The sequence below is a fragment of the Carcharodon carcharias genome, chromosome 10 (assembly GCF_017639515.1).
Source record: "Carcharodon carcharias isolate sCarCar2 chromosome 10, sCarCar2.pri, whole genome shotgun sequence".
NCBI classification, from domain to species: domain Eukaryota; kingdom Metazoa; phylum Chordata; class Chondrichthyes; order Lamniformes; family Lamnidae; genus Carcharodon; species Carcharodon carcharias.
In genome coordinates this window covers 113,083,080-113,111,058 of record NC_054476.1, presented here as the reverse complement: position 1 = coordinate 113,111,058, position 27,979 = coordinate 113,083,080, and the positions used below count along the sequence as shown (strand labels likewise).

General features: G+C 42.7%; 1 protein-coding gene across 2 annotated transcripts in view; it reads left to right on the top strand.

The window, feature by feature from the left end:
• The window catches only part of ankfy1 (ankyrin repeat and FYVE domain containing 1), an 89,334-nt gene extending 67,822 nt beyond the window's left edge, over positions 1-21,512 (top strand). For both annotated transcript variants that reach the window (XM_041197400.1, XM_041197399.1), the window contains exons 20-25: positions 931-1,078; positions 3,220-3,310; positions 3,859-3,983; positions 7,775-7,921; positions 17,013-17,103; positions 18,283-21,512. In XM_041197400.1, coding sequence (XP_041053334.1) covers positions 931-1,078; positions 3,220-3,310; positions 3,859-3,983; positions 7,775-7,921; positions 17,013-17,103; positions 18,283-18,415 — 735 coding nt within the window. In that variant the 3' untranslated portion in view covers positions 18,416-21,512. The remainder of the gene's footprint in view (positions 1-930; positions 1,079-3,219; positions 3,311-3,858; positions 3,984-7,774; positions 7,922-17,012; positions 17,104-18,282) is intronic.
• Positions 21,513-27,979: the final 6,467 nt, after the last annotated feature.

Genomic DNA, 27,979 nt, shown 5'->3' with positions numbered 1-27,979 from the left:
TAATTTCAAATAGATGTGAGATGGTGCACTTTGGAGAAATAAGGAGGCCTCATGCAATTTGAAAAGTGAGAGTCCAATGATTGTAATCAGTAAATTGTAAGCATAAACCTGTATTCTGCAGGAAGTGACGTAGCGGTAATCTCATTGGACTCTCCAGGGACCCAGGCTAATCCTGTGGGGATATAGGTTCAAATTCCACCATGGCATCTGGTGGAATTTAAATTCAATTAATTAAAAATTCTGGAATTGGAAAACTACTCTCAGTAATGATGACCATGAAACTGGCATCAATTGTCATAACCCCTCTGATTCACCAGTGCCCCTCAGGGAAGGAAATCTGCCATCCTTACCTGTCTTACATGTGACTCCAGACCCAGAGCAATGTAGTTGACTCTTAACTGACCTCTCAAATGGCCTATAAGCTGCTCAGGAGCAATTGAGGATAGGTAATAAATGCTGGCCTTGCCAGCAACACCCGCATCCTATGAAAGAATTTTTAAAAACTTCTGCCATTCACTAAGTTTGGAGTATGATCGTGCTGCTTCTCATGTTGTTTTCTTAAAATATTGCACTGCTGAGGCTAGTGGTGACTTTGTGTAACCCCCATTTTAACTTTTATTTATCACAGTATCTTTATGGTGCAGAAGGAGACCATTTGGCTCACCAAATCTGTGGACCCAGACCTTAAATAACAGTCCCCCACTGCTGTGCATATATTATTATAATGTGGGCAATTATACCCATCAGAGATGCTTTTCACTGCAAAGCATTCATTCTTCAATAGAATACCCCTGTTTGCAGTCAGAACTGAGTCTGTATATATTTTTTTTGTTTTTCTTTCTTTGTCCTGCTGTCACAAAATGAGTGTAGTTGGGTTTTCATTGTTGCTTGTGGTGTGTCATATTCCAGTAAGTTTTTCCTTTGTTGCAGCTGCTTGCAGGGGCCAAGGTGAATGAGCTCACGAAACACCGTCAGACTGCTCTCCATCTGGCAGCCCAGCAGGACCTGCCAACTATCTGCTCTGTGCTCCTGGAGAACGGTGTGGAATTTTCTGCTGTTGATGAGAATGGGAACAATGGTAGGAGACTTTGCAAGAAATGACTAAACAGGCACAATTATAAACTTTCAATTTTAAACATGCTTTTCTAAATCACTCTCTCAACTCCACTCCTAGAAACAGCAAAACTTACATTTTTATATAGCACCTTTAACACACAAAAGATCTGAAGGCATTTCCCCGGATGTTAAATTTGACACCCTAGCCAAAGAAGGACATATTAGGACAGTTGACCAAAAGCTTGTTTGAAGAGGGAGGTTTTAAGTGAGTAAGAGAGACAGGGGGGTGGGTTTAGGTATGGAATTCCAGAACTTGTGACCTAAACATCTGAAGGCACAGCTGCCAATTATGGAGCGAAGGAAATCGGGTATGTGGGGGCAGAATTGGAAGAGAAGGAATTATTTATTTTGTGTTGTGGCTGTTGCTCAATTACAGATACTTGTATAAACAAGTATTTTGTTTATTTCCCACTTCCACATTTTTCAATTTGGTAACATTTCTATTTTTTTCTATTTAACCCCGATAACTAAGATAGAGGTTTTAAAATGCATTTGCAACCAAGTGTTGGCTCAGATTTCAAATAAAAAGCTGAAATCCCAAGGAAAAAGTAATGTTAACGTTTGTAAGTAAAATTCAAGAGCAGTTGGGAACAGTTGCAATGGGAAGATCAGAGATCTTGCTATGGACTCAAAATGGTGGAGCAAATTAATCAGTGAAGAGAGTGCATCATGGTAACGGCTGCACGGGAGAAACGAGGATGTGCTGAGTCTGTGTGGGGAAATTGAAGCTGCTTTGGTAATTGGATATTAATTCAATCTCACTTTGGGGGAGATGTGCCCTTAATTTGGAAGATCCTGCCATGGTGCTATGACTGGGATTGTTGGGAACTGGTGAATTGGGAATCCTTCTTGTGGATCTGCATGGCATTACTGTGGGTGTAAGTGAGGTGTCCTAACTGGGCATTGGAACTTGTGAAGGAACTGTATTGCAGCAAGTGGAGCAGATAAATGATGACGGAGTGGGGAGGGGCATGTAACTTGTTGATTTATGTACCATAGAAAGTTGACAACAGGCCTCGAGGACTAGAATAATTGGCCTCAGTCAGAAGTTGGATGTGGTGCTGTGTACAGAGTGGATAAAAAGCATTTGTGTATCGAGGTGATAGTTCTGTAGGAGAAAAGATTAGTGGTAATGGTGTAGGAGAAGTGCTGAACTTTGAAATTAGTGGTTGCATGCAGACTTGTCTAGTGTGAGCCTGAGGTTGGTGGGGATGTTGATGTCAAGATTGAGGCTAGTAACGAGGATTGAATGTAGCAGCAAGGGTGGATTGGATTGTGGGGTGGATTGCTGGCAATCACATAGGAGTCAGGAGCAGAACAGCTGGCAGATTTCTCACTGTGCCACAGTTAGTACCCCTGTCACCTGAGGTTGAGCATCAGTGGACCCAAAAACCACAATGTTACCTGGTAATAGCTGGTCTGCATTGAAGGTATATAGAGTCTGAACCAAAGGTTTGCAATGCTTCATGAACTGTCATCCTTAACGTAATATTATGTCAGATCCACAGCATGGTGATCTTTTGATTCAAAGTGAACAAACTTTGAAATTTATCACATTTTTTAAGGATTGGGAGAAAGAGATGAGGGGCCAATGTTGTGCGTGATTGTGGGGAATGGAATACTTTCTCAAAGACTCGGTGTTGAGATGCAGAGTAAAGTTCCATTCTCTGTAGACCAATGCTAGCTATGGTTTAATTCTGTTAGTGCCAGACTTACATTTTATTTCCCCCCCACCCCCCTCATCGTTTTTCAAAAAAATCGTGATAACTTGAAGGAAGCTGGTTTGAAGTTACTGAACTTGGTGCAGGAAAGAGAGTGCATCGTGAATAACTGGTGCGTGATCTGCTGTCTGATTCCTTAATGCTGTCAGGCTCAGTAATCCATTCGTCATATCAGCTGTCGGATTGTTGGGCTTTCAAAGCTGGTCAGATTCAGTAATCACTTGCTTTTTAAAAGCAATCATGATGGCGATATACTCAAAAGAGAAAGGCCATATGAAGTTATGAGTGTCTTACAAATCAACTGTAACATAGTTACTTTTTATTCTTGGTGTGCCTATGCTTTCTGTTAACTGGTTCATTAACCTTTACCATTGTTTTTCAGCCCTTCATTTGGCTGTTATGCATGGACGCCTCAACGTAGTGCGTGTCCTCCTAACTGAATGCAGTGTGGATGCTGAAGTCTTCAATCTGAGGTATGATCACCTGAGCCTAATTAAAGTTTCCAATTTTATTTGGGTATTGTTCATTTCAGATTGACACTTTGGTCTCTGCCCTTTTTAATTGACAGAATTTCATCAAGGTTGTAATCCAGTTTCAGATTTTAGTCATTTGGTTACTTCCTTATCAATGTGGCAAAATTACAGCTTTTAACTTCATCCCCTCATGTGTATATCATTTTTAAAACCTTTTGTCATTTGGTAATGTTGAGTAGATTGGTTTGGAAATAACTTTTTTATGTGTGGATAAAATACCAGTGTTGCCTCATTGAACCTTGACAGTATGTGGACTGAAATATGACCAGGGATTGAAATAAAGGCAAAAACTTTGAAATTACTGTTACCATTAGTAATGAACAATTTTCTATTTTAACTAAGGTCTTAATCCAGAGAAATGTTCTGCAGAATCATTAACCTGATAGTATTGCCAGCAATAAATTCTAACATGAAGGCTCCTTGCTTCTGTACCTATACTGAATTATGCTGATCACTGTTTGTATTCTGATCGTTTTTGCTGTTTACAGGGGGCAGTCACCTATGCATGTCTTGGGACATTATGGGAAGGAAAATGCAGCAACCATCTTTGAGCTCTTCTTGGAATGTATGCCAGATTATCCTTTGGATAAACCAGATTCTGAAGGGAATACAGGTAGATGCTCAATTCAATGGCAAAATCAGTCCCTTGGAAAAGTAACTGTTGTTGAGTCTAATGGTTTGACTTAAACAATATAGTGGTTCCTTCATTCAGTTCTGGGCCTGTAATAACCTAAGGTACAGAGACTCTGATTCATTTTATTTTATGTAATCTTAAATTACTGAATGATGAGAAATTTTGTCTCCCAATTCCTGGACTTGGAACAAGTTCACACTAGAATTTTGGTGGGAGGTTATTGGTGAGGTGAAAATCACCATGCTCAACCCTTTAAATGCAGACAGTGGTGGCATAGGCACGCTGCATATCTGTTCAGTGACCTGGGAGCTGGATGACTGTCTTCTAACCTGCTTACAAATCAGCGGTTCAAGCAAATTGTGCCGGGATAGATCAGTTGAGGAAAAGGTTTGGAAAAATTATTTAGCCACAGCAGCAAACTGCTTTCATATAATGCATTTGATGTTTAAAAATGTACTTGGGGTCACGTGAATTCATTGGTTTGGTAAACCAGATTGTGGTGAGGCCCGTTAATGATTTCAGTGCCTGAGGTGCCAGATTTCAGGAAACATATCCCATTCCAGTGTTGTATAGATATCTTGTGCATGTCTCACCTTCAACTTCCCCACCTCAAGTACAGCATCTCAACATCTCGTTGCTCATTTATGATTAATTATTGTGGTTGTGCTCCATGTTTGTTTTATGAAGTTTCTTTGACAGTAGCTAAATATACACAGAAAACATTGCCTGTTAGTGCTCGATTTTCAAAGTTTTTTTGCTTTTGAATTTCTTTTGACTATCCCTTATTGCTGTTTTTCATTCAGCAACAAGTGAAGGGTGTGTGTGGATAAAATACCCGTAAAGGTGAATGGTAGGATCAACAAGCCTATAGAACTCTGGGTGTCTAGGAATGTACAGAATTGGATAAGGGATAAAGGGAAGCTTATGGTAGATACTGAGGGCTCAAAATAGTGGAAGCCTTAGAGGAGCATAGAAAGTGCAGGGGGTTACTTAAAAAAGAAATTAGGAGAGCGAAGAGGGGGCATGAAAAAACACTGGCAGGTAAAATAAAGGAAAATCCAAAGGCATTTTATAAGTTTATTAGGGGCAAGAGGACCAGGAAAAGGACCAAAATGACAATCTATGTGAGGAGCCAAAAGACACAGGTGAGGTTTTAAATGAGTACTTTGCATATGTATTCACTATAGAGCACAATATAGATATAGAAATCAGGGAGAGGGACTGTGATATATTTGAACAAATTAGCATTGAGAGGGAGGAGGTATTAATGGACTTAGTGGACTTAAAAGTGGATAAATCCCCAGGCCCAGATGAGATGTATCCCAGGCTGCTGTGGGAGGCTGAGGAGGAGATTGCAGGGGCTCTGACACTAATTTTCAAATCCTCTCTGGCCACAGGAGAGGTGCCAGAGGACTGGAGGACAGCTAATGTCGTACCAGTATTCAAGAAGGATGATAGGGATAAACCAGGGAACTATAGGCCAATGACTCTAACATCAGTGATAGGGAAACTTTTGGAAAAAATTCTGAGGGATAGAATTAATCTCCACTTAGAGAGGCAAGGGTTAACCGAGGATAGTCAGCATGGCTTTGTCTAACATGTCTAACAAGTTTGATTGAATTTTTCAAGGAGGTGACTAGTTGTGTAGACAAAGGTAGTGCAGTTGATGTAGCCTACATGGACTTCAGTAAGGATTTTGACAAGGTCTTGCATGGGAGACTAGTCAAGAAGATAAGGGCCCATGGGATCCAGAGCAAATTGGATCCAAATTTGGCTCAGTGGCAGGAGGCAGAGGGTGATGGTTGTTTTTGTGACTGGAAGCCTGTTTCCAGGGTTCAGTGCTGGGTTCACTGCTGTTTGTAGTGTACGTTAATGATCTAGACATGAATGTAGGCGGTATGATCAGTAAGTTCGCAGATGACATGAAAATTGGTGGTGTAGTAAATAGCGAGGAGGAAAACCTTAGACTACAGGACGATATAGACGGGCTGGCTAATGGGCAGAAGAGTGAATCCTGAGAAGTGTGAAGTGATGCGTTTTGGGAGGACTAACAAGGCAAGGGAGTACACAATGAATGGTAGGACCCTAGGAAGTACAGAGGATTAGAGGGACCTTTATTGTGTATGTCCATTGATCCTTGAAGGCAGCAGGACAGGTAGATAAGGTGGTTAAGAAGGCATATGAGATACTTGCCTTTATTAGTCGAGGAATTGAATACCAGAGCAAGGAGGTTATGGTGGAGCTGTATAAAACATTAATTAGGCTACATCTGGAGTACTGTGTGCAGTTCTGGTTGCTACACTATAGGAGATGATTGTACCCGAGAGGGTGCAGAGGAGATTCACCAGGGTGTTGCCTGGGCTAGAGCATTTCAGCTATGAAGAGACTAGATAGGCTAGGGTTGTTTTCCTCAGAGCAGAGAAGGTTGAGGGGGGACCTAATTGAGGGGCATAGATAGGAAGAAACTTTTCCCTCAGTGGAGGGGTTCAGTAGCCAGGGGGCATAGATTTTAAGGTAAGGGGCAGGAGGTTTAGAGGGGATTTGAGGAAAACATTTTTTTCACCCAGAGGGTGGGGGGGCTATCTGGAACTCTCTGTCTGAAAGGGTGGTAGAGGCAGGAACCCTCAATATTTAAGAAGTATTTAGATAAACAATTGAAACAGCATAGCATACAAGTGCTGGAAAATGGGATCAGAATAGATAGGAGCTTGATGACTGGTGTGGACACGATGGGCTGAAGGGCCTCTTTCTGTGCTGTAAAACTCTGACTCTAACAATTGTAGGGGCAGGGGGCTGGCGGGGAGAGACGGTGGTGTAGTGATAATGTCACTGGACCTGTAATCCAGAGACCTAGGTTGATGCTTTGGGGACATGGGTTCAAATTCCACCATGGCAGCTGGTAGAATTTAAATTCAAATAATAAATCTGGAATATAAATTTACTCTCTGTAATAATGATCATGAAGCTACAAACATGTGAACTAGGAACAGGAGAAGGCCATTCAGCTCCTTGAGTCTGCTCTGCCATTCAATAAAATCATGGCTGATGTGATTCTCATTCCTGCCTACCCCTGCTAACCTTTTGCCCTGTTGCTTATCAGAATCTATTCACATCTGCCTTAAAAATATTCAAGGACTCTGCCTCGACCACCTTTTGAGGAAGAGAATTCCAAAGCCTTCCAAAGCTATTGTTGATTTGTCATTAAAACCCATCCGGTTCACTAATGTCCTCTAGGGAAGGAAATCTGCCTTCCTTGCCCAGTCTGGCCTACATGTGATTCCAGATCCGCAGCAAAATGTAGTTAACTTTTAACTGCCCCTTGAAATGGCCTAGCAAGCCACTGTTCAAGGGCAATTAGAGATAGGCAACAAATGTTGCCTTGCCAGTGACACCCACATCCCGTGAAAGAATTTTTTTAAAATTGAAGAATCGATGCCCTGTTCGTTCGATACTTGGTGCTTAGCATTGACTGCTGCCTGTGAAGTAGTCAGTCACCTGCAGGTCCGTTTTTGGCTGATAACTCCATTAAACAATTTAAATTTACATGGTGGAGAGGTACAGATCAACACTGATCTGTTTAATGGTGGAATAGGCTCAAGGGCAAATTCAAAACTTTGGCCTTTGCATTCTTTGGGAAAATATGCTTATCCTTCTGGTTTAATCTTTAAGTTTTAAAACAAATGTTTGAATTAAGGATAGAAATTGCACCTCATTCTTGTATTTATGTTGTCAGTATTTCTGGTTTAACCTGTGGCCTGTTTTCCTGGCAGTCCTGCTCTTGGCTTACATGAAGGGAAATGCTAACCTGTGTCGAGCCATTGTGCGAGCTGGAGCCCGACTGGGAGTCAACAACAATCAGGGGACCAACATATTTAACTATCAGGTGGCCACAAAACAGCTGCTCTTCCGGCTTCTAGGTAACCTATTAAATTATTGCAACTGTGTGCAGAGTTCAGGTCATCTGACACTGCTTTCCAGCCCACCACTGTTTGCTTCCTGAACAAGTATAACACCCTCACGTGCTGAAATTGGATTTCTGCTCCATATAAGGGCAAGAACTTCATCTGACCATTGTGTTTTGCATTCTGAGACAAAACATAAGTGATTAGACTTTAAAAACAAAATTTAGGATCAATTATCTCCCAAATTTTTTATTTTAAGGAGGGTATTGGTCTGCAAGTGTGAGGGGCCTCATAGTTGAATTTGATCCTCTTCTCACCACTATCCATGCACCCTTCTAGTCAGGGTGATGGAGTGAAATCCCTACATGATTTTCTTTCTCCCTCCTCACCTTTCCATCTTCCTATGGTCTGCAGATGAGGTGACTTATCACTTAATATTTTGTCTTGGTAATTAGCCATAGTCCACTGTTAAGACCAAGCAGTTAGTAAAGCTGAGTTTTTTTAAATCCCAAAGGGAAACTTTAAACAACTGTCATAACCTATATTTTTAAGTGTTATGTTTGAGATGAAACTCTATATCAGGAATCATACCACCAGTTCTCAAGAGGTTTTATACTAAGCTAAATGAAACATTTTATTAATTTACACAAGTTAAATATATAGACATAGCTACAAATTCCCAAACTAATCTCCATTAAGGCAATCGCCCTCCTTCAGCTGATGAATCAGTGTTCCTGCATGTTGAACATCACTTGGAGGAAGCACTGAAGGTGACAAGGGCGCAGAATGTTCTCTGGGTAGGGTCTTCAATGTCCATCACCAAGATTGGCTTGGTAGTACCACTGCTGGCTGAGCCCTAAATGACGTAGCTGCTAGACTGGGTCTGGTGCAGATGTGAGGGAACCAACAAGAGGGAAAAACATACTTGACCTCATCCTCACCAACCTACCTGCTGCAGATGCATCTGTCCATGACAGCATCGGTAGGAGTGACCACTGCACTGTCATTTTGGAGATGAAGTCCCGCCTTCACAATGAGGATATCCTCCATTGTGTTGTGTTGCACTACCACCGTGCTAAATGGGATAGATTTCGAACAGAAGTAGCAACTCAAGACTGGGCACCCATGAGGCTCTGTGGGCCATCAGCAGCAGTAGAATTGTACTCAAACACAATCTGTAACCTCATGGCCAGGCATATCCCCCACTCTACCATTGCCATCAAGCCAGGGGATCAACCCTGGTTCAATGAAGAGTGCAGGAGGGCATGCCAGGAGCAGCACCAGGCATACCTAAAAATGAGGTGTCAACCTGATGAAGCTATAAAACTTGTGTGCCAAACAGCATAAGCAGCAAGTGATAGACAGAGCTAAGTGATCTCACAACCAATGGATCAAATCTAAGCTCTGCAATCTTGCCATATCTAGACGTGAATGGTGGTGGACAATTAAACAACTCACTGGAGGAGGTAGCTCCACAAATATCCCCATCCTCAATGAGGAAGGAGCCCAGCACATCTGTGCAAAAGGTAAGGCTGAAGCATTTGCAATAACCTTCAGCCAGAAGTGCAGAGTGGATGATCCATCTCTGCCTCCTTCAGAGATCCCCAGCATCACCGATGCCAGTCTTCAGCCAATTCGAATCATTCCACATGATATCAAAAAACGGCTGAAGGCACTGGATAGTGCAAAAGCTATGGACCCTAATAAAATTCTGGCAATAGTACTGAAGACTTGTGTTCCAGAACTTGCTGCACCCCTAGCCAAGCTATTCCAGTACAGCTACAACACTGGCGTCTACCCGGCAATGTGGAAAATTGTCCATGTATGTCCTGTACACAAAGCAGGACAAATCCAACCCATCTAATTACTGCCCCATCGGTCTACTCTCGTTCATCAGTAAAGTAATGAAAGAGGTCATCAACAGTGCTATCAAGCGGCATTTGTTTAGTAATAACCTGCTCATTGATGCCCAGTTTGGGTTCCGCCAGGGCCACTCAGCTCCTGACCTCATTACAGCCTTGATTCAAACATGGACAAAAGAGCTGAATTCCCAAGGTGAAGTGAGAATGATTGCTCTTGAAATCAAGGCAGCATTTGACCAAGTGAGGCATCAAGGAACCCTCGCAAAACTGGAGTCAATGGGAATCGGAAAACTCTCCGGTGGTTGGAGTCATACCTAGCACAAAGGAAGGTGGTTGTGGTTTTTGGAGGTCAGTCATCTCAGCTCCATGACATCACTAGAGGAGTTCCTCAGGGTAGTGTCCTCGGCCCAACCATCTTCAGCTGCCTCATCAATGACCTTTCTTCCATCATAAGGTCAGAAGTGGGAATGTTCGTTGATGATTGTGCTCAGCACCATTCGTGACTCCTCAGATATTGAAGCAGTCCATGTCCAAATGCAGCAAGACCTGGACAATATCAGACTTGGGCTGGCAAGTAACATTCATGCCACACAAGTGCCAGGTAATGACCATCTCCAACAAGAGAGAATCCAACATCGCCCCTTGATGTTCAATGGCATTACCATCACTGAATCCCCCCCCCCCGTCAACATCCTGGGGCTTATCATTGACCAGAAACTGAACTGGACTAGCCATATAAATGCTGTGGCTACAAGAGCAGGCCAGAGGCTAGGAATCGTGTGATGAGTAACTCACCACCTGACTCCCCAAAGCCTGTCCACCATCTACAAGGCACAAGTCAGGAATGAGATGGAATATTCTCCACTTGCCTGGATGAGTGCAGCTCCTGCAACACTGAAGAAGCTGGACACCATCCAGGACAAAGCAGCCCATTTGATTGGCACCACATCCACAAACATTCATTCCCTCCACCACCGACGCACAGTAGCAGCAGTGTGTACCATCTACAAGAAGCACTGCAGGAATTCACCAAGGCCCCTTAAACGGCACCTTCCAAACCCACGACCACTACCACCTAGAGGGACAAGGGCAGCAGATAAATGGGAACACCACCTGGAAGGTCCCCTCCAAGTCACTCACCATCTTACTTGGAAATATATTGCCGTACCTTCACTGTCGCTGGGTCAAAATCCTGGAACACCCTTTCTAATAGTGCTGTGGGTGTACCTACACCACATGGACTGCAGTGGTTCAGGAAGGCAGCTCACCACCATCTTCTCAAGGGCAACTAGGGATGGGCAATAAATGTTGGTCCAGCCTGTGAAGCCCACATCTCATGAATGAATTTAAAAAAATAGCAACTCATACACTTAACCAGACACCAGGTAAAGCATTTTCGCCTTACAAATCCAAATCAGTTATAAGCTTACAGCTGCTTTTGATCTCTCATTGCCGCTGCCCTACACACTCAAAACGGTTGTCTTGTTATACCTAGCACAGCCCATTGAATGTACATTCTCAATGTATCACCAGCCACTTTGAACTCCACCTCTCTAACAATAAAACGCCTTTCATAGTACCAATTTTATTAGTAATATAAACATATTGCTTGGTCTCTGCTAGCTAAGTGCCAGAATCCACCCCACTTCTTGAATGCTCTATTCAAAAAAAATGCAAATACTTGCCATCTCTCTTACATATCAAAACTAGTATACATCAATGCACCCAGACTAGCTGGTTTTAATCCAATTAAGACTCACCCACAGACTAAACCTTTATTTTAAAAGAAAAATATTTTCCAATAATATTATATACACTAATAGCTTCATGACACCACAAAGGACCATAGCATCTCTCTCCATTTGAGAGATCGCATTGGTTATATAGCTTGAGGAACACATTCTGCAAGGCGAGAAGTGTTTCAGCTGTTTGGTCATTTGGTGGGGGGTTCTCTTAGTTGAATTTGACCCTCTGCCCTGCACTGTCCATGCACCCTACTAGTCAGGCTAATGGAGTGAAATCCCTACATGACTTTTGTTTTTCCTCCCTCTTCACCCTTTCATCTTCCTTAGCTCATGGATGGCAGTTGTAGGAACTCTAATGTTTTCCTGGCTGAGGTCAGCTAATTCTAAAACTAGGATCAAACTTAGAATCACTTATCATTGGTTAAACAAGAACAGATGGTGTTACTGTATTTTGCCATCGACATAAATGATAAAGACTTAATAGGGCTGAAAGGATTCTCCGGAAGTATCTGCAATAAGTAACTCTGTCTCATTGCAAAAAAACTCCTGAAGTAGATTGTGCAGTAGCCTCTTAGTCCTGTATTATGCCCTGCTCTTACAGTAAATCTGATTAATGCAGAGCTCCACTCCAAAATGGCATGGATTGTGCTGCTCCTACACATCTGACTGGCAGGGAACCAGGAATGCAACTGTGCAGCTCAAACTCTGCATGTGGGGCTCTGTTTTAAAGTTGTGCCAATATGTGAAGGAAGCCCCTATACTGTGTAAACTGTGCGTATTCTCTAATCTGGGTTTATTGTACACTTAACTAAAATGCTTCCAAACTGTTTCCATGCACAATGGAACGCTGGGAGTTAGGTGCCCCTCGGATTGTATCCCATCCCTGCAAATTGTAACCTGACCTCTTTCAGTTGGACTTCATTTTCTTTGTTAAAAACAAAAAACTGTGGATGCTGGAAATCCAAAACAAAAACAGAAACAGAATTACCTGGAAAACTCAGCAGGTCTGGCAGCATCGGCGGAGAAGAGTACAGTTGATGTTTTGAGTCCTCATGACCCTTCAACAGAACTAAGTAAAGTTAGGAAAGGGGTGAAATATAAACTAGTTTGGGGCGGGGTGGGGGGGCGTGGTTTGTTGGGACAAGCAGCCAGTGATAGAAGGAGATAACCAAAAGCTGTCACAGACAAAAGAACAAAGAGGTGTTGAGGGTGGTGATATTATCTAAAGGAATGTGCTAATTAAGATTATAAGACAGGACAGATAAGGTACAGATAGCTCTAGTGGGGGTGGGGGAATACTAAAAGGTAGAAATAAACAATGGTGGAAATACATTTAAAAATAATGGAAATATGTGGGAAAAGAAAAAATCTATGTAAATGATTGGAAAAAACAAAAAGGGGGAAGAAACGGGAAGGGGGTGAGTGTGAGGAGAGAGTTCAAGATCTAAAATTGTTGAACTCAATATTCAGTCCGGAAGGCTGTAAAGTGCCAAGTCGGAAGATGAGGTGCTGTTCCTCCAGTTTGCGTTGAGCTTCACTGGAACAGTGTAGCAAGCCAAGGACAGACATGTGGGCAAGAGAGCAGGGTGGAGTGTTGAAATGGCAAGCAACAGGGAGGTCTGGGTCATTCTTGCTGACAGACCGAAGGTGTTCTGCAAAGCGGTCACCCAGTCTGCGTTTGGTCTCTCCAGTGTAGAGGAAACTGCATCGGGAGCAACGAATGCAGTAGACTAAGTTGGGGGAAGTGCAAGTGAAATACTGCTTCACTTGAAAGGAGTGTTTGGGCCCTTGGACGGTGAGGAGAGAGGAAGTGAAGGGGCAGGTGTTGCATCTTCTGCATTTGCATAGGGAGGTGCCACGGGAGAAGGAGTAGCGGGTGATAGAGGAGTGGACCAGGGTGTCACGGCAGGAACGATCCCTACGGAATGCCACCAGGGAGGGTGAAGGGAAGATGTGTTAGGTGGTGGCATCATGCTGGAGTTGGCGGAAATGGCGGAGGATGATCCTTTGAATGCGGAGGCTGGTGGGGTGATAAGTGAGGATAAAAGGGACCCTCTCCTGTTTCTGGGAGGGAGGAGAAGGCGTGAGGGCGGATGCGCGGGAGATGGGCCGGACACGGTTGAGGGCCCTGTCAACTACCGTGGGTGGAAAACCTCGGTTAAGGAAGAAGGAAGAATGTGCCGCCATATGAATGCACTCGACCTCTCCCTCCAGCAGCACCGCCGCACCCTTTTTCAAAGCTGGGCGTGCCCCCAGTTTCATTTTATTCTTCGTCTCATCCGACGCCTCAACAAGAAACTTTTTCTCTTTCTCTCAAGTGCTAAGGAACGCAAGTTCCAACACCAACACCCATCCAGGACCCTCCAACCCTGCCTGTCCCTCTATCCCCATCCTGTCTTCCAATCCCAGCCCCGGCCATATATTCACTATACCCCCTGATCTTCTCCTCTCCGACACTGAATGTTCAGTGCTCAGCAAAGGACTTAGTTTCATACCCTTACGCCCCCATCTCAATGAATTTTGGGCTCGGCACGATTCTGAACTCTTCTTCCGCCGCCTTTGTCTCCGTGCTCACTTCTTTCGGCAGGAGTCCGCTCCCTGTTCAACGGATCCTTTTACCCACCTCCAATATTCTCCCTCCACCTGGACCCCTCCCTCTGGATTCTTACCTTCTCTTGATCTTTTCATTGAGAACTGTCAGCATGACATTAGTCGTCTCAATTTCTCTGCTCCTCTCACCCATTCTAATCTGTCTCTCTCTGAACTTACTGCACTCCATTCTCTCAGGTCTAACCCTAACATTGTCATCAAACCCGCTGACAGTGGTGGTGCTTTTGTTGTCTGGCGCACTGACCTCTACCTCGCAGAGGCTGAGCCTCAACTCGCAGACACTTCCTCCTACCTCTCCCTGGACCATGACCCCACCACTGAACACCAAGCCATTGTTTCCAGGACTGTCACTGACCTCATCTCCTCTGGAGATCTTCCTCCCACAGCTTCCAACCTGATAGTCGCCCAACCTCGGATGGCCCGCTTCTACCTCCTACCCAAAATCCACAAACAGGACTGTCCCGGCAGACCGATCGTGTCGGCCTGTTCCTGCCCCACGGAACTCATTTCTCGCTATCTTGACTCCCTTCTCTCTCCCCTTGTCCAGTCCCTTCCCACCTACATCCGTGATTCTTCTGAGACCTTACGTTACATCAACAATTTCTAGTTCCCTGGCCCCAACCACCTCCTCTTCACCATGGACGTTCAATCCCTCTACACCTCCATCCCCCACTGGGATGGTCTGAGGGCTCTCTGCTTCTTCCTTGAACAGAGGCCCGAACAATCCCCATCCACCACTACTCTCCTCCGTCTGGCTGAACTTGTTCTCACACTGAATAATTTCTCCTTTAACTCCTCTCACTTCCTCCAAATAAAAGGTGTGGCTATGGGCACCCGCATGTGCCCCAGCTATGCCTGTCTCTTTATGGGTCTCTTTATGGGGTATGTGGAACATTCCTTGTTCCAGTCCTACTCCGGCCCCCTCCCACAACTCTTTCTCCGGTACATCGATGATTGCTTCGGTGCTGCTTCATGCTCTTGTCAGGACCTGAAAAAATTTATTAATTTTGCTTCTAATCTCCACCCCTCCATCATTTTCACATGGTCCATCTCTGACACTTCCCTTCCATTCCTTGACCTCTCTGTCTCAATTTCTGGTGATAGACTGTCCACCAATATCCATTACAAGCCTACCGACTCCCACAGCTACTTCGACAGCTCCTCACACCCCACTTCCTGCAAGGACTCCATCCCATTCTCTCAATTCCTTTGCCTCCGTCGCATCTGTTCTGATGATGCTACCTTCAAAAACAGTTCCTCTGACATTTCCTCCTTCTTCCTTAACCGAGGTTTTCCATCCACGGTAGTTGACAGGGCCCTCAACCATGTCCGGCTCATCTTCTGCGCATCTGCCCTCACGCCTTCTCCTCCCTCCCAGAAACAGGATAGGGTCCCCCTTATCCCCACTTATCATCCCACTAGCTTCCGCATTTAGAGGATCATCCTCCGCCATTTCCGCCAACTCCAGCATGATGCCACCACCAAACACATCTTCCCTTCACCCCCCCACCCTCTGCGGCATTCCATAGGGATCGTTCCCTCCATGACATCCTGGACCACACCTCCATCACCCCCTACTCCTCCTCCCACCGCACTTCCCCATGCAAACGCAGAAGATGCATCACCTGCCCCTTTACTTCCCTCTCCTCACCGTCCAAGGGCCCAAACACTCCTTTCAAGTGAAGCAGCATTTCACTTGCACTTCCCCCAACTTAGTCTATTGCATTCGTTGCTCCCAATGCGGTTTCCTATCCATTGGAAAGACCAAACGCAGACTGGGTGACCGCTTTGCAAAACACTTTCGGTCTGTCCCCAAGAATGACCCAGACCTCCCTGTCGCTTGCCATTTCAACACTCCACCCTGCTCTCTTGCCCACATGTCTGTCCTTGGCTTGCTGCATTGTTCCAGTGAAGCTCAACGCAAACTGGAGGAACAGCACCTCATCTTCCGACTAGGCACTTTACAGCCTTCCGGACTGAATATTGAGTTCAACAATTTTAGATCTTGAACTCTCTTCTCCATCCCCACCCCCTTCCCGTTTCTTCCCCCTCCTTATTGTTTTTTCCAATAATTTATATAGATTTTTTCTTTTCCCACATATTTCCATTATTTTTAAATGTATTTCCACCATTGTTTATTTCTACCTTTTAGTATTCCCCCACCCCCACTAGAGCTATCTGTACCTTATCTGTCCTGTCTTATACTCTTAATTAGCACATTCCTTTAGATAATATCACCACCCTCAACACCTCTTTGTTCTTTTGTCTGTGACAGCTTTTGGTTATCTCCTCCTATCACTGGCTGCTTGTCCTAACAACAACAACAACAACAACAACCCCCCCCCCCAACACCACCACCACCACCACCACCGCCAAAACCAGTTTATATTCCACCTCTTTCCTAATGTTACTTAGTTCTGTTGAAGGGTCATGAGGACTCGAAACATCAACTGTACTCTTCTCCGCTGATGCTGCCAGACCTGCTGAGTTTTTCCAGGTATTTCTGTTTTTGATTTTCTTTGCGTCTGAAAGTTCCATGCTACAGTTCAGTGACTTTGTGCTAGTCCCTAATGTCACTGTTGCTCTTGCATCTATGAGCAGCAAGTGTCATGACTTCCTTACTATTTTCTTTTCTATCCCCATTGCTCTATAGAAGGAGACATTGGGCACCTCTATTCAATGCATCATTGCATCCTGAGAATCTCAGCTATCAACATATAAATGATTAGTTTCAGAACGCTTTATATTTGGGGAGAAGAGATCTAGATGTATCTGACTGCTGTCTTAGCTTTGTAAAGTTTCTGATTGTTCCAACAGCTTCCAAAATCTTAGAGCGACTTGGGATGCCACTTAATTCCTGCTGCGTTACTGATTGTAATGTTGTTTCAGATATGCTGTCCAAGGAGCCTCCATGGTGTGAGGGCTCTAACTGCTTTGAGTGCATTTCCAAGTTTGGAGTCACTATGCGGAAACACCATTGGTGAGTTGCCTCCTGTGGTCTCCAATATAGTTTGCTGTTGCTGAATGTGTTGCGAATTTAACAATACGTTAATTAAAATTGAGGCTGAAATTTCCATTTTTTTAAAACTTGCACAACATCCAATTTAAACAGACTGACCTGAGCCTGTGCTAATATGATGGTGGTTCTATGATATTCTTTGGTTATCTTAAGAGTTGTGCAAACCTGAAGTAAGGCTTTAAAAGTAAAGATGTGCACTGTTCATTCAGAACAGGAACATTGAAGCTGCCCCTCTGTTTTGCTTTAATTAAAACCAATATAGTCAAGAGCTTAAATGGTATCAGTTGTGGCTCAGTGGGTAGCCTCATTTCTGAGTGACAGGTCATGAATTCCAGAGACCTGAACACATAACCCAGCCTGACACTCCAATGCAGTGCTGAGGGAGTGTCACACCATCGGATGGTGATGTTAAAACAAGCCTGGCCTGCCCCCTCGAGTGAACATATTAGACTCCTGGGCACTAATCTGAAGAAAATCAGGGCCTTCTCCCAGTGTCCTGGCTAACATTCACCCCTCAACAAATATTACTAAAACAGCTTATCTGATTATTTATCTCATTGCTGTTTGTGGGAGCTTGCTGTGTGCAAATTGGCTGCAGTAGTTCCTAAAGTGCAGCACTTTAAACTGCTCCATTGGCTGTAATGTGCTTTAGGATGTCCTGAGGTTGAGAAAGGGGCCAAATAAATAAGTCTTAAACAGTTGCTTACAGAGAACATTCTTTTGTTGCACTCTTTAACTATATTTTTTAAAATAGATTTAATGCTGATCTGTTCTGGCTCACTGGCACAATTGTGTGCAGGTCAGGTCTCCACCTCAGTAACTGTAGTCATTGAGGCAAAGGCATTTCAGCTTCAGTTTAATTCAGCTTTCTGAATTCAGTAGCCTTCTATAAACCAATTTCCCCCATTAACCAGTTGTTTAATAAAAATACCACTTCTTTCCTTTCCCACTCCCCTCAAAAACTGCGTTAAGAGAATAAGTGGATTATTCCATGTGATAAGTATGCTATTTTAATGTTAAATTAAACTAACAAAGAACATTGCACTACTGCATAGACTTCTAATGGTACCAAAGTTGAGAGAAATTGCATTTCAGTGTTTCCAGGCATCGCATTGATATGTATCCTCTTTATCTTCACAGCCGCCATTGTGGACGACTGCTTTGTCACAAGTGTTCGACAAAGGAAATTCCCATCATCAAGTTTGATTTGAACAAGCCTGTGAGGGTGTGCGATATTTGCTTTGATGTGCTGACACTGGGTGGGGTCTCTTAGTACTTGTTGGAATTGCCCTTGCGTTTAGTGTTTTGGCAGCACTACACAGCGCCTTTCTAGGAGCCAGAAACTCTAATTGGACTAGCACCTTTCGAAGAGAAGCCCAAATGCTTGAGGGACCACATTATATTACTCAGATTGAAATTATGCTGTTTGATTCTCCAATGTATTAACGGACTCTGATATGGATGGATGTATAGCCATGTGAATCGATCAGAATTGAGTGTTGGTGCTTGTGGCTGGGGTTGGGTTTGACCCTATTCTGATAGGGTTGTATGGTAGAAATATTCAGGACCTGGTGTCCTTTCAAGTTAACACTCTCCAGCTTCTGCTCTACTTTGTATTTTTTTAAATTCATGTTCATAAATTGCAGATAACACATTTTGCCCCTCCCAACTCTATCCAGCGATATCGTCCAATTGTCATCTTGATGCTGTTACAGATGTCAACAAACTCAACACAATATAGGTTAGCTAGGTGGGTCTGTGGGTGAAGGTGAGCAATACCTTGAGGGAATTGACTGTCCATTTTGCCCTATGCAGACTCTACATGAGAACTGAATGTGCCTCAGTTTGGTTATCGAATTCCTGACCTATATATAGCAGCTGAATGTATAATCCTTGGTGGTTTGAATCTCTGCAAGAGCAAACTTGGTAACACTAATTTAGGAAATGTTTTATTACCAATAGATATGGTTGTGCATTTAAAAAGGGAAATGTTGCATATTTAGATCAAATGCATGGTCATGTACATGAGAGAATATGGTCTTTTTTAAAACTGGAACGAGATGGAGTAACTTTTTAAAAATCTACTACTCTTCAACATAATCAAACCAACCTGTGGGAAGCTAGTTCTACACACAGTGCTTACTGAACAGAATGGTTCACCTTTTTCATGAATTTCCCAGTCTTATTTCACTTCGTCTGGATGTCCATTGTATGGAGCAGTACATCCAGTGCTAACTTCATTTGCAACATGGCCTAATCTCACTCAGCAACTGATATTTAATATGCTTCTGAAGGCATCCTGGGGACAATAGATTGTTGGCGGCCCTTATGTGAACAGTGGCCAAATCAGGTTGGAGCTCTTACTTTAATTAGCTGGTGTTGGGTGAATTCATCCAGAGAGTCTCAGTATCTTGGAAGCTTTAGTCATAATATAGACTACGAAGCCCTTTTTGGTTATGATGTGTAAATGACACTTGGGCTACCTGGAGAGGAAAGGATTAAATTGGGACCACTGTTCTAATTTGTTGTCTCATTCATAAAAGCACTAATCTAAGGATTGCCACTTAGTCAAAATTGTGTAAAAATATTTCAAGACAGTTACTGTATTTTATGCATTTTGTACTGTGCTATATGATGTTTCAAGGTGTCTTGGCAAAAATGTTATGCTTTATTACATTATATCTTAATCTGTTCAGATGGTAAAGCCTGCTGCTTCAAGAGAAGCCGACCAGCTGATATTCTGCATTCACACCCCATGTATAATTCTGCGCTGTACTATGCATATATTATTGCTTGTCTTTGCTCCAGTGGGTGAGATGGAGGCTAAATCCAATCCTTTTGGAAGAGTTTTCATTTCAATTCTTCATTGAGGTCAGCAACTGTGTTGAATAACATTCCATGTTTATATGATGTTGGTGCATTTGTGAGCAGAACTGAATAATGTAAGGCTGCTGATATGAATAAACTAACAGACCTTTGGCTAACAGCAATGGCTACTCTAAACCAATCACCAGAGGCTGTTTGTGTGTCACGTTGAGAGAACAATGCACTATTGGTTGATTCAATTCAAAGGAAGTTTAATCACTGGGGTAGATTAGATTTTGAGCCATTCTGTTTATTTACTGTGACTGTGCCTCAATTTCATGGTGCTAAGCAATCTATGCTAGTTTACTTTACAGCACCTAGTTATCCATCATTGTTTCCCACTGGGACCTGCCAGCAGATAAAGCCTAGGACACTTAATCCTTGCAGCAGACCCGTGACATCACAGGCCAGTTCAGTATTTAAATGTTGTAAGAAATCATGTTTTCAGAGAAGCACTGGGCTTGAAATAGATAACCATTTTCCCAACTAGTCCTAGCACTTAAAGGTCAACATTTAGGCAAATGACTATGAACAACAGTAAATGAATGGTGAAGGGAGTCATCGCAGAGATCTCTCCTTTTTACCGCCCAAATTATTTCAAATAAAGATTTAATGCCTTTAAAATCTCATTCCATCATTCCTTTTTTGATCTGGCCATGTACAAGATTAGTCAATGGAATCTCCCTTAAATTGTAATTATGCATCGAAACAGCTTGTCTAGAATTTCTTCTAAAGCAGGGCTTTAAAGGGCAATAACTCATCAATAGCGAATTAGTCAGCAAGCTATAGATACCCAGCCAACTTTGGTATATGCAGTTGAGTTGAACTAGTTTTCGAGTTACTTTATGCCAACTGCAAACACAAATAGGCGTGGGACATGTTTAAATCTCGTACCCAGTATAAATGGGTACGATCGACTGGGTCGGTAATTACTTGTGAGAAATCAAGTTGCAGCAAAAGCACCAACATCTTATTTCATCTCCTTTTGCTGTCACCAGTGCTCTTGTATTTGAGTCTCCTGTGTCGTGACTTTTAACCCATTGAGGACTGCATGTTGCCAATATCAGGATATTAGTTTACCATGTTCAGTTTTGATTGTGTTCTAGAATCATTGCTTATTGAATAAAACCACTTGGAGATATTAAACTGCATTTACCTAATAAAGACCAAATGAATTTAGAGAAATTTGTTTATTTAAATAGCACAATCTCAATGGGTTAAAATTCATTCCAGCCTTTAACCCCCTTTAATTATCCATTATTCAGTATTAGAAGAAATATGTTATAGTAAAGGCTATTTTTTTTGCACTAACATTGAAACCTATTGCACACAATTGTCTAATAATGGTGTATGTTTACTTCTGTTTACGGTGTATAGGTAAAAAAAGTCTGTACAGCAATGTCATTGAACAGTACCCAAGATGTTGCTAGCAGTGGTGCTTAAAGATATGATAATCAATATAGTTCTCTTTGGTAATAAACTCTGACTCTCTTATTACAAAGTAACAGGTGTTAAACTCTGTAATTCTAGGTGGTAATAGCCAAAGGGGTTCACAGATCAGGGTCAGATATAAATGTGCCTGAGGCCATAGATAAATGTTACTTTAGTGGCAGCTGCCTGGGATGCTGTGAAATAGCAATAGCTGTGCATTGGATGTCATTGTGGATATCTAGGTGGTCATAGTGAGGGGTGTAGCTTATTTTTAAGATAGCCACCACAATGCAATGGCAAAATTCAGTGCTTATGTATATGGTTCTTTATCTTTTAGATCACATGGTTGTAGAAAATTCCTTAATACTTGTGGATTTGGAGTTAATAGAAATTGTCACCTGCTAAAAGCTACAGTATAAGATTTCCCTTCCAGCACATCTGTGTGCAAGAACAGCAGGTACTTCCATTATTGTCAAGCACACTACATTATGCTCATACCTGACAGGCTGTCGATATGTAATGGTATCCTCGAGGTTGGGATTGGTGGTTTTCCTTCTGACGGTGTGGGGTATGATGGTCAATACTGTTAGTATATTGTTATACAGATATTCACCCCTTAACCAGCAATAAAAAACCAGTCATCTCAATTGCTTTGTGGGGCCTTGTTGTGCACAGATTGACTATATTTACCTTTATAACTTCACAAGTAATTTGATCTGGAGTAGTTTGGGATGTCCTACAGCTATGATCAGATTTTATAAGCAAGTTCTGATGCATTTGGGTAAACCTTGAATAAGGACTCTTTTCGACATGCTTTCTGCTGTGCTATGGTTACACTAACTTTGCCTTATGTTTCTGATTAAAATTTAAGATTAACATATTTGACACATCTTTCAACTACTTCCACAATCCAGACTAAATCTTGTAAAATCTAATTTGGCCAGATTTCACAGTTAGTAATGCAACAACAGTGCTCACTGCTCACATTGAATCAATCTACACACATACCAACCACGATCTGCGTGTGAGAATTTCCATTTGAAGGAGGGAGGATTACCTCCCCGTGTCAGCTTCGACTAGGGAGCAATCAGTTTATGGGAACAGCTTTTCTTTGTCGACCTCCTATTAAATCTCTCCTCAATCTCCTTGGCTCCAAGGAGAACAATACCAGCTTCTCCAACCTAATCATGTAGTTAAAAATCCTCATCCTTTGAAGCATTCTGGCTAATGTCTGCACCCTGTCAACAATCTGCACATCATTGGTGACCATAACTGGCTTAAGCAGAGCTTTAGAAAGGTTCAGCATAGCTTCCCTGCTTTTTGTACTCAATGCTCCTATTTATGCAGCCCAAGATCCCATATGCTTTGCTAATTACACTCAATATGTCCTGTGGCTGTCGAGGTTCTATGTACATGAATCCCAGGTCCTTTTGTCCCTGCACACTCTGGTCTATATTAACCCTCCCTACCCCCTCTGCCAAAATGCATCCCCCCATGGTTCTCTCTATTAAATCCATCTGCCACTTGTTTTCTATTAGTCTATCTATGTCCTGTTGCTGTTGATTGGTATCATCCTCCAAGTTTGGTATTATCAGCAGATTTACTCATTTATATTCCATTATGCCAAGTCCATTATACGTAGCAAAACAGTGGTCCTAGCACTGACTTCGGGGACACCACTGACTGCTGCCCTTCAGTCTGAAAATCAGCCATTGCCATGACGTGTTTTGAGTTGTTAAGCCAATTTTTTATCCAAGCTGATGTTGACCCTCCTATTCAACGAGCCTTAACCAGTCTTTTACGTGGCACTTTGTCAAATGCTTTTTTAAAATCTGTTTAGACAAACCTCCATTCCATTCGCTTCATCAACATACTCCACTACTTCATAAAAAAATTCAGTTAGATTAGTTGAGCATGATCTGCCTTTTACAGATCTGTACTGACTCTCCTTTAAGTCAAACCACTAAGTGCCTGTTGATTTTTGTTTCTCCCCCCGCCCCTCCATCCCACAAAATTATTGTTTTCTAAAAGCCTTGCTCCATCACTGTTAAAGTGAGCTGTCTGTAGTTATTAGGAATTTCCTTATTTTTTTTGAATTGAATAAAGATGTCACACTGCCATTCTCCAATCCTCTGGCCCTTTGCTATCTCCACCCCACCTTCCTTATGTAACCTGGAATGCAAGCCATCTGGACCAGGCGAGTTGTCCGGTCTATAAACATAGGCAGGATGTAGCGGAAAGGCTGCCTATCAATTTTCACTCACCCATTATCTCTACTACTGGATTTGTCAGCATCCTCTTCCCTAGTAAACACTGATACAAAGTACTCATGAGTATTAGTTCCGAATAGGTGCCCTACCCTGCTTACTAGGTAGATTTTTGGTTTTCCCTTTATGTTAGCTTCCATTCTATTCTCATTCTCTTTACCAGTCGTCTTTTCTTCTTCACACCAACACCAACCCCCTCCTCAACTTATTGTCTTTGGCCTGGTTCTCACTTGAAGAATTCACCTGACATGCATCATAGACTCTATTTGTTGTTTCTATCTCCCTCATCATCAATCGAGCCCTGACATTTGAACGTTTGTTAGAAAGTACCGAGCCTGCACATGAAACATTTTAAAAATCGCCCATTGTTCTTTACAGTTTTTCCTGTCAATCTTTAGTTCCTTTTAACCCTGGCTAGATCCCCTCTCATCCCATTGAAGATAGCCCTTTTCTGATTTAGAAATTCTACCTTAGATTGATCCTTGTGCTTCTCCATTACTCCATTCTCCAGTTTGGGTTCTGCCAGGGCCATTCAGCTCCTGACCCTGTTACAGCCTTGATCCAAACATGGACAGAAGAGCTGAACTCCAGAGGTGTGTGACTGCCCTTGATCTCAAGGCAATATTTGACTGGGTGTGGCATCAGGGAGCCCTAGCAAACTATCAATGGGAATCATGGGAAAAACTTTCCATTGGTTGAAGTCGTACCTAGCATAAAGGAAGATGGTTGTTGGAGGTCAATCATCCTGTTGACTGGGGGTCACCGGTAACGGTTATTGGCTTAGTATAAAGAGAAGAGTCAATTCTCTCTTAACTCTCAATTCGCTTTATTCACGTTGTTAGATCATATACATATAGCTTATACGTCTGGTTAGATATAGATATGCAGTTTACAGCAGGCTATACAGTTTTATACCCAAACTAGGATCTAAACACACACCCACTAGGTTTCTCTGACACTCCGAGTGGTCACAGAATATAAAAGCTAATACCTGAAAAAGGAGAGTTGACGCTGGCCAGGCGTTCCATTCTCTCTCTCTCTCTTTCAACATCAACTCTATGTTGCTGATGTAAAGTCTTCCACTTCCTCGTTGGTTGTTCTCCGGACTCTTTGCTGGCTCCACGCCCGAGATTCTCCATTCTTATTCTGAATCTTATCTCTTCAAGCTGTGCTGTCTCTCTCCCATTGGTTTAGGCTTTCTCGCCTATTCTGTGGCATCTCCTTATTGGCTCTATCCCAAGGACTTAGGTAGCATTACCTCATTACTCCTTTCCTAAATAAGGATTTGTGTCTTATCACATTGCCATTGTTTTTTACGAAACTCAGCTACTTCAAACCGGTTCCAGCCAGCTCAGGCCAGTGACTGAACTCAAGTTACTTCAATTCAAAAGTTACTTTTGCCTATGTGTCAGCAGTTCAGTTGCAACCCCTGGCCAACATCTCCCCCCTTTTGATCCAAAGATACTTATCTTAAGATCATCATTCTCCCTTTCTGTGTACCACTCCTGAGGTTGTCATTGTCCCCCATTGGGCATGTTACATCCGTGATATCATATGGTTATATAAAAAGAGGAACATATATAAAATATACTTCACACACTGTCCTTATATTGATAATCATTTCTTTTGTTTCACTATAGCACTAACATTCAATCGGTGCAAAATTTCATTTTTCCACCTTCTAAGCTGATATACATTGAATATGACAAGTGTGATCACATATGATCACAACTACAGCAGCACGTGATAAAAATCCTGACCCATGAATGTATTTGAACATTAGATCCCTAGTTCCAAAAATTATCCCAAAACCCGGGGTCCTGTAGCAGTTCATCTGCTTTATCAGCATGAGTTCTAATTATTTTAGTGCGTTTAGTCCATTAATGAATTATCTCATTGGCTTCTTCCGCTATTTGCATCCAATCCGCAGTCAGGTGCAGAATGGGTGGTAGTTCGGTGGGAACATTTTTCCACAGATTTTGGTCTATATCGGTACGTTGGACTGTGAGGTTTTCACTTATTACAATCCTCATTATTGGCTTAGGCAGAACTTGTCCACCGACAACCAGGTCTGAGGTCACATTGTTAATGGCCGTATTGTGCCCTTCCAGAGGGCACTGTTTCCACCCTTTGTTATAGTTCATAGCTGCTGTGGCTATGTAATACGTTTGTCCAACAAGGGCATATGGTAAAAAGGACTGGCTGTTAACAGGCAGAATGGATAATGAACAATTTTCATAAGTACTGACAATTGATGATGATCCAGCTAATCTTTCTAAAACGCCTGCTATATCTACCCCAATCAATATATCTCTGGTATGAGTCTTTACCCCAGTCAATATTCACATAGGTGCGGTCCAAGTGGACCATAATTTTACTTCAACCGTTGTTCCCTGATGGTAGCTCAATAAATGGACCTACAAATTGACTAATGATTTTTCCCTCTGGGATTACTGACAATGTCACCTCTCGAACTTTGTTGCATGAAAACTGTACTCCACTCCCTCCGGTATATCCAAAGTCTTTCCCGCACACGCTAACCCATCCACTCCTGTATAATACAAATTTAAGTCCTCTCTTTTCCCTTTGTTGGTTCGGACTGTCTTATTCTGCAGAGCAAAGTTGTTCCTCGTCTCGGGATATCCCTCCACCATCATACTGCTTCAGGCACGTTCATTCGTTGTGACGGCTCCGAGGCAGGTTCAACCGCAGTTCTGATGTTGGTCAATCCGATAGCAACAAAATGCATTATGCCCTTCATTTTAGGCTGGACCTGTAATGAACAAGTGTAATTTCTGTTCTTATTTAGGTTCTTTTAAGTACATTTTAATTCCAGTCTCTCCATACACTGAGCCAGACTGGCCATATCCTGTTCACAATTTATTTCAGATTCTAACCGTCCGTTTCTTCTAACCCACTTATTCCCCCTCTTTGTTTTATTTTTCTTTTGTTTTTACCCTGGATTCACCTTTACATGTGAACTGACCGTATCAAATTTGTTTTCAATCACCTCCTCTTTGATCTGCAGCTGGTCCTGTTCTTGATCTCCCTGACCTTCGGAGTTCGGAACATCGTTAGCATCAAGCAGCACATGCCAATGGTGATTATCTTGTTTTTCTCCCACTAACTTTAGCTGATTAATGTGATACCAGCCACTCTTATCTGGTGTTGTTTTATCTACTATCTCATAGGGGCCAGCAAACTTTGTACTGAAGAATGAGGTGAACTGGTGTATTCTAATCATTACTCTTTGTCAGGGGCTCAACTCTATCGGGCTGGCTTTTGCATTGAAAGCTGTTTCTTCTTTCCCTGTCGGTGAGCGGCTACATAATTTGCTTCTTTTACTGTTTCTATAGCTGTTGTACCCATTTTTCTGACTTAATGTGGTCTACCTCGGGTTCGGACAAATCCAAACCTACCAACCTCTCCATTTCCCTCATGTCCCTTCCTGTCATGAGTCTATAAGGAGTGTAGCCTGTTGATGAAGCCATGGTATTCCTGGTTATCATCAGCACATAGGGCAGAATGACCTGCCAGGTTGTCTTGTGATGCTGCACCATTTTGGCTATCATGTTTTTCAATGTCCGATTCATTCTTTCCACAATTCCACTCGTCTATAGGGTATGTGGAATTTCTATCTGACCCCAAAAAGGGTCATAACCTCTTGCATTACTTGGGCTGTAAAATGTGTTCCCTGATCCTATTCTATGCTTCAGGGTAAACCCCCAATGGGTAAACACCTTTTCTAATAGAATGTTCGCAGTAATTTTGGCTGCGTTTGTTCTGGTATGAAAAGCTTCCACCCATTTAGTGAAGGTATCCACTATTACTAGAATGTACTTGTATCCTCCTGGATTGGGGGGAAGGGGTCCTACATAGTCTATCTGTAAATTAGTCCAAGGCCCTTCTACTGGTCTAGTATGTCAGAGGGCCCCTTTCTTAACATTTCTATCGGGGTTGTGTTGTGCACAAATCAAACAATTCTTGACATAGTGTTCCACGTCACCTTTCATTCCGGGCCACCAGCACACCTCCTTTATCTGATCCAGGGTGCTTTCCATCCCTTTATGTCCTCATAAGCCATGGTACCAGTGGATTATTTGGTTTCGTCCCCCCTCTGGCACCACAAACTTTCCTTCACATAAAACCACTCCATCTTGAATATAGACCCCTTCGTGCCTTTTGTATGTGTCTGACTCTGCTCCTTCTATTAGATTTTCCAATTCTCCATCTTTCTTTTGCTCTTCCGTTAAATCCATTACTTTGACCTGCTT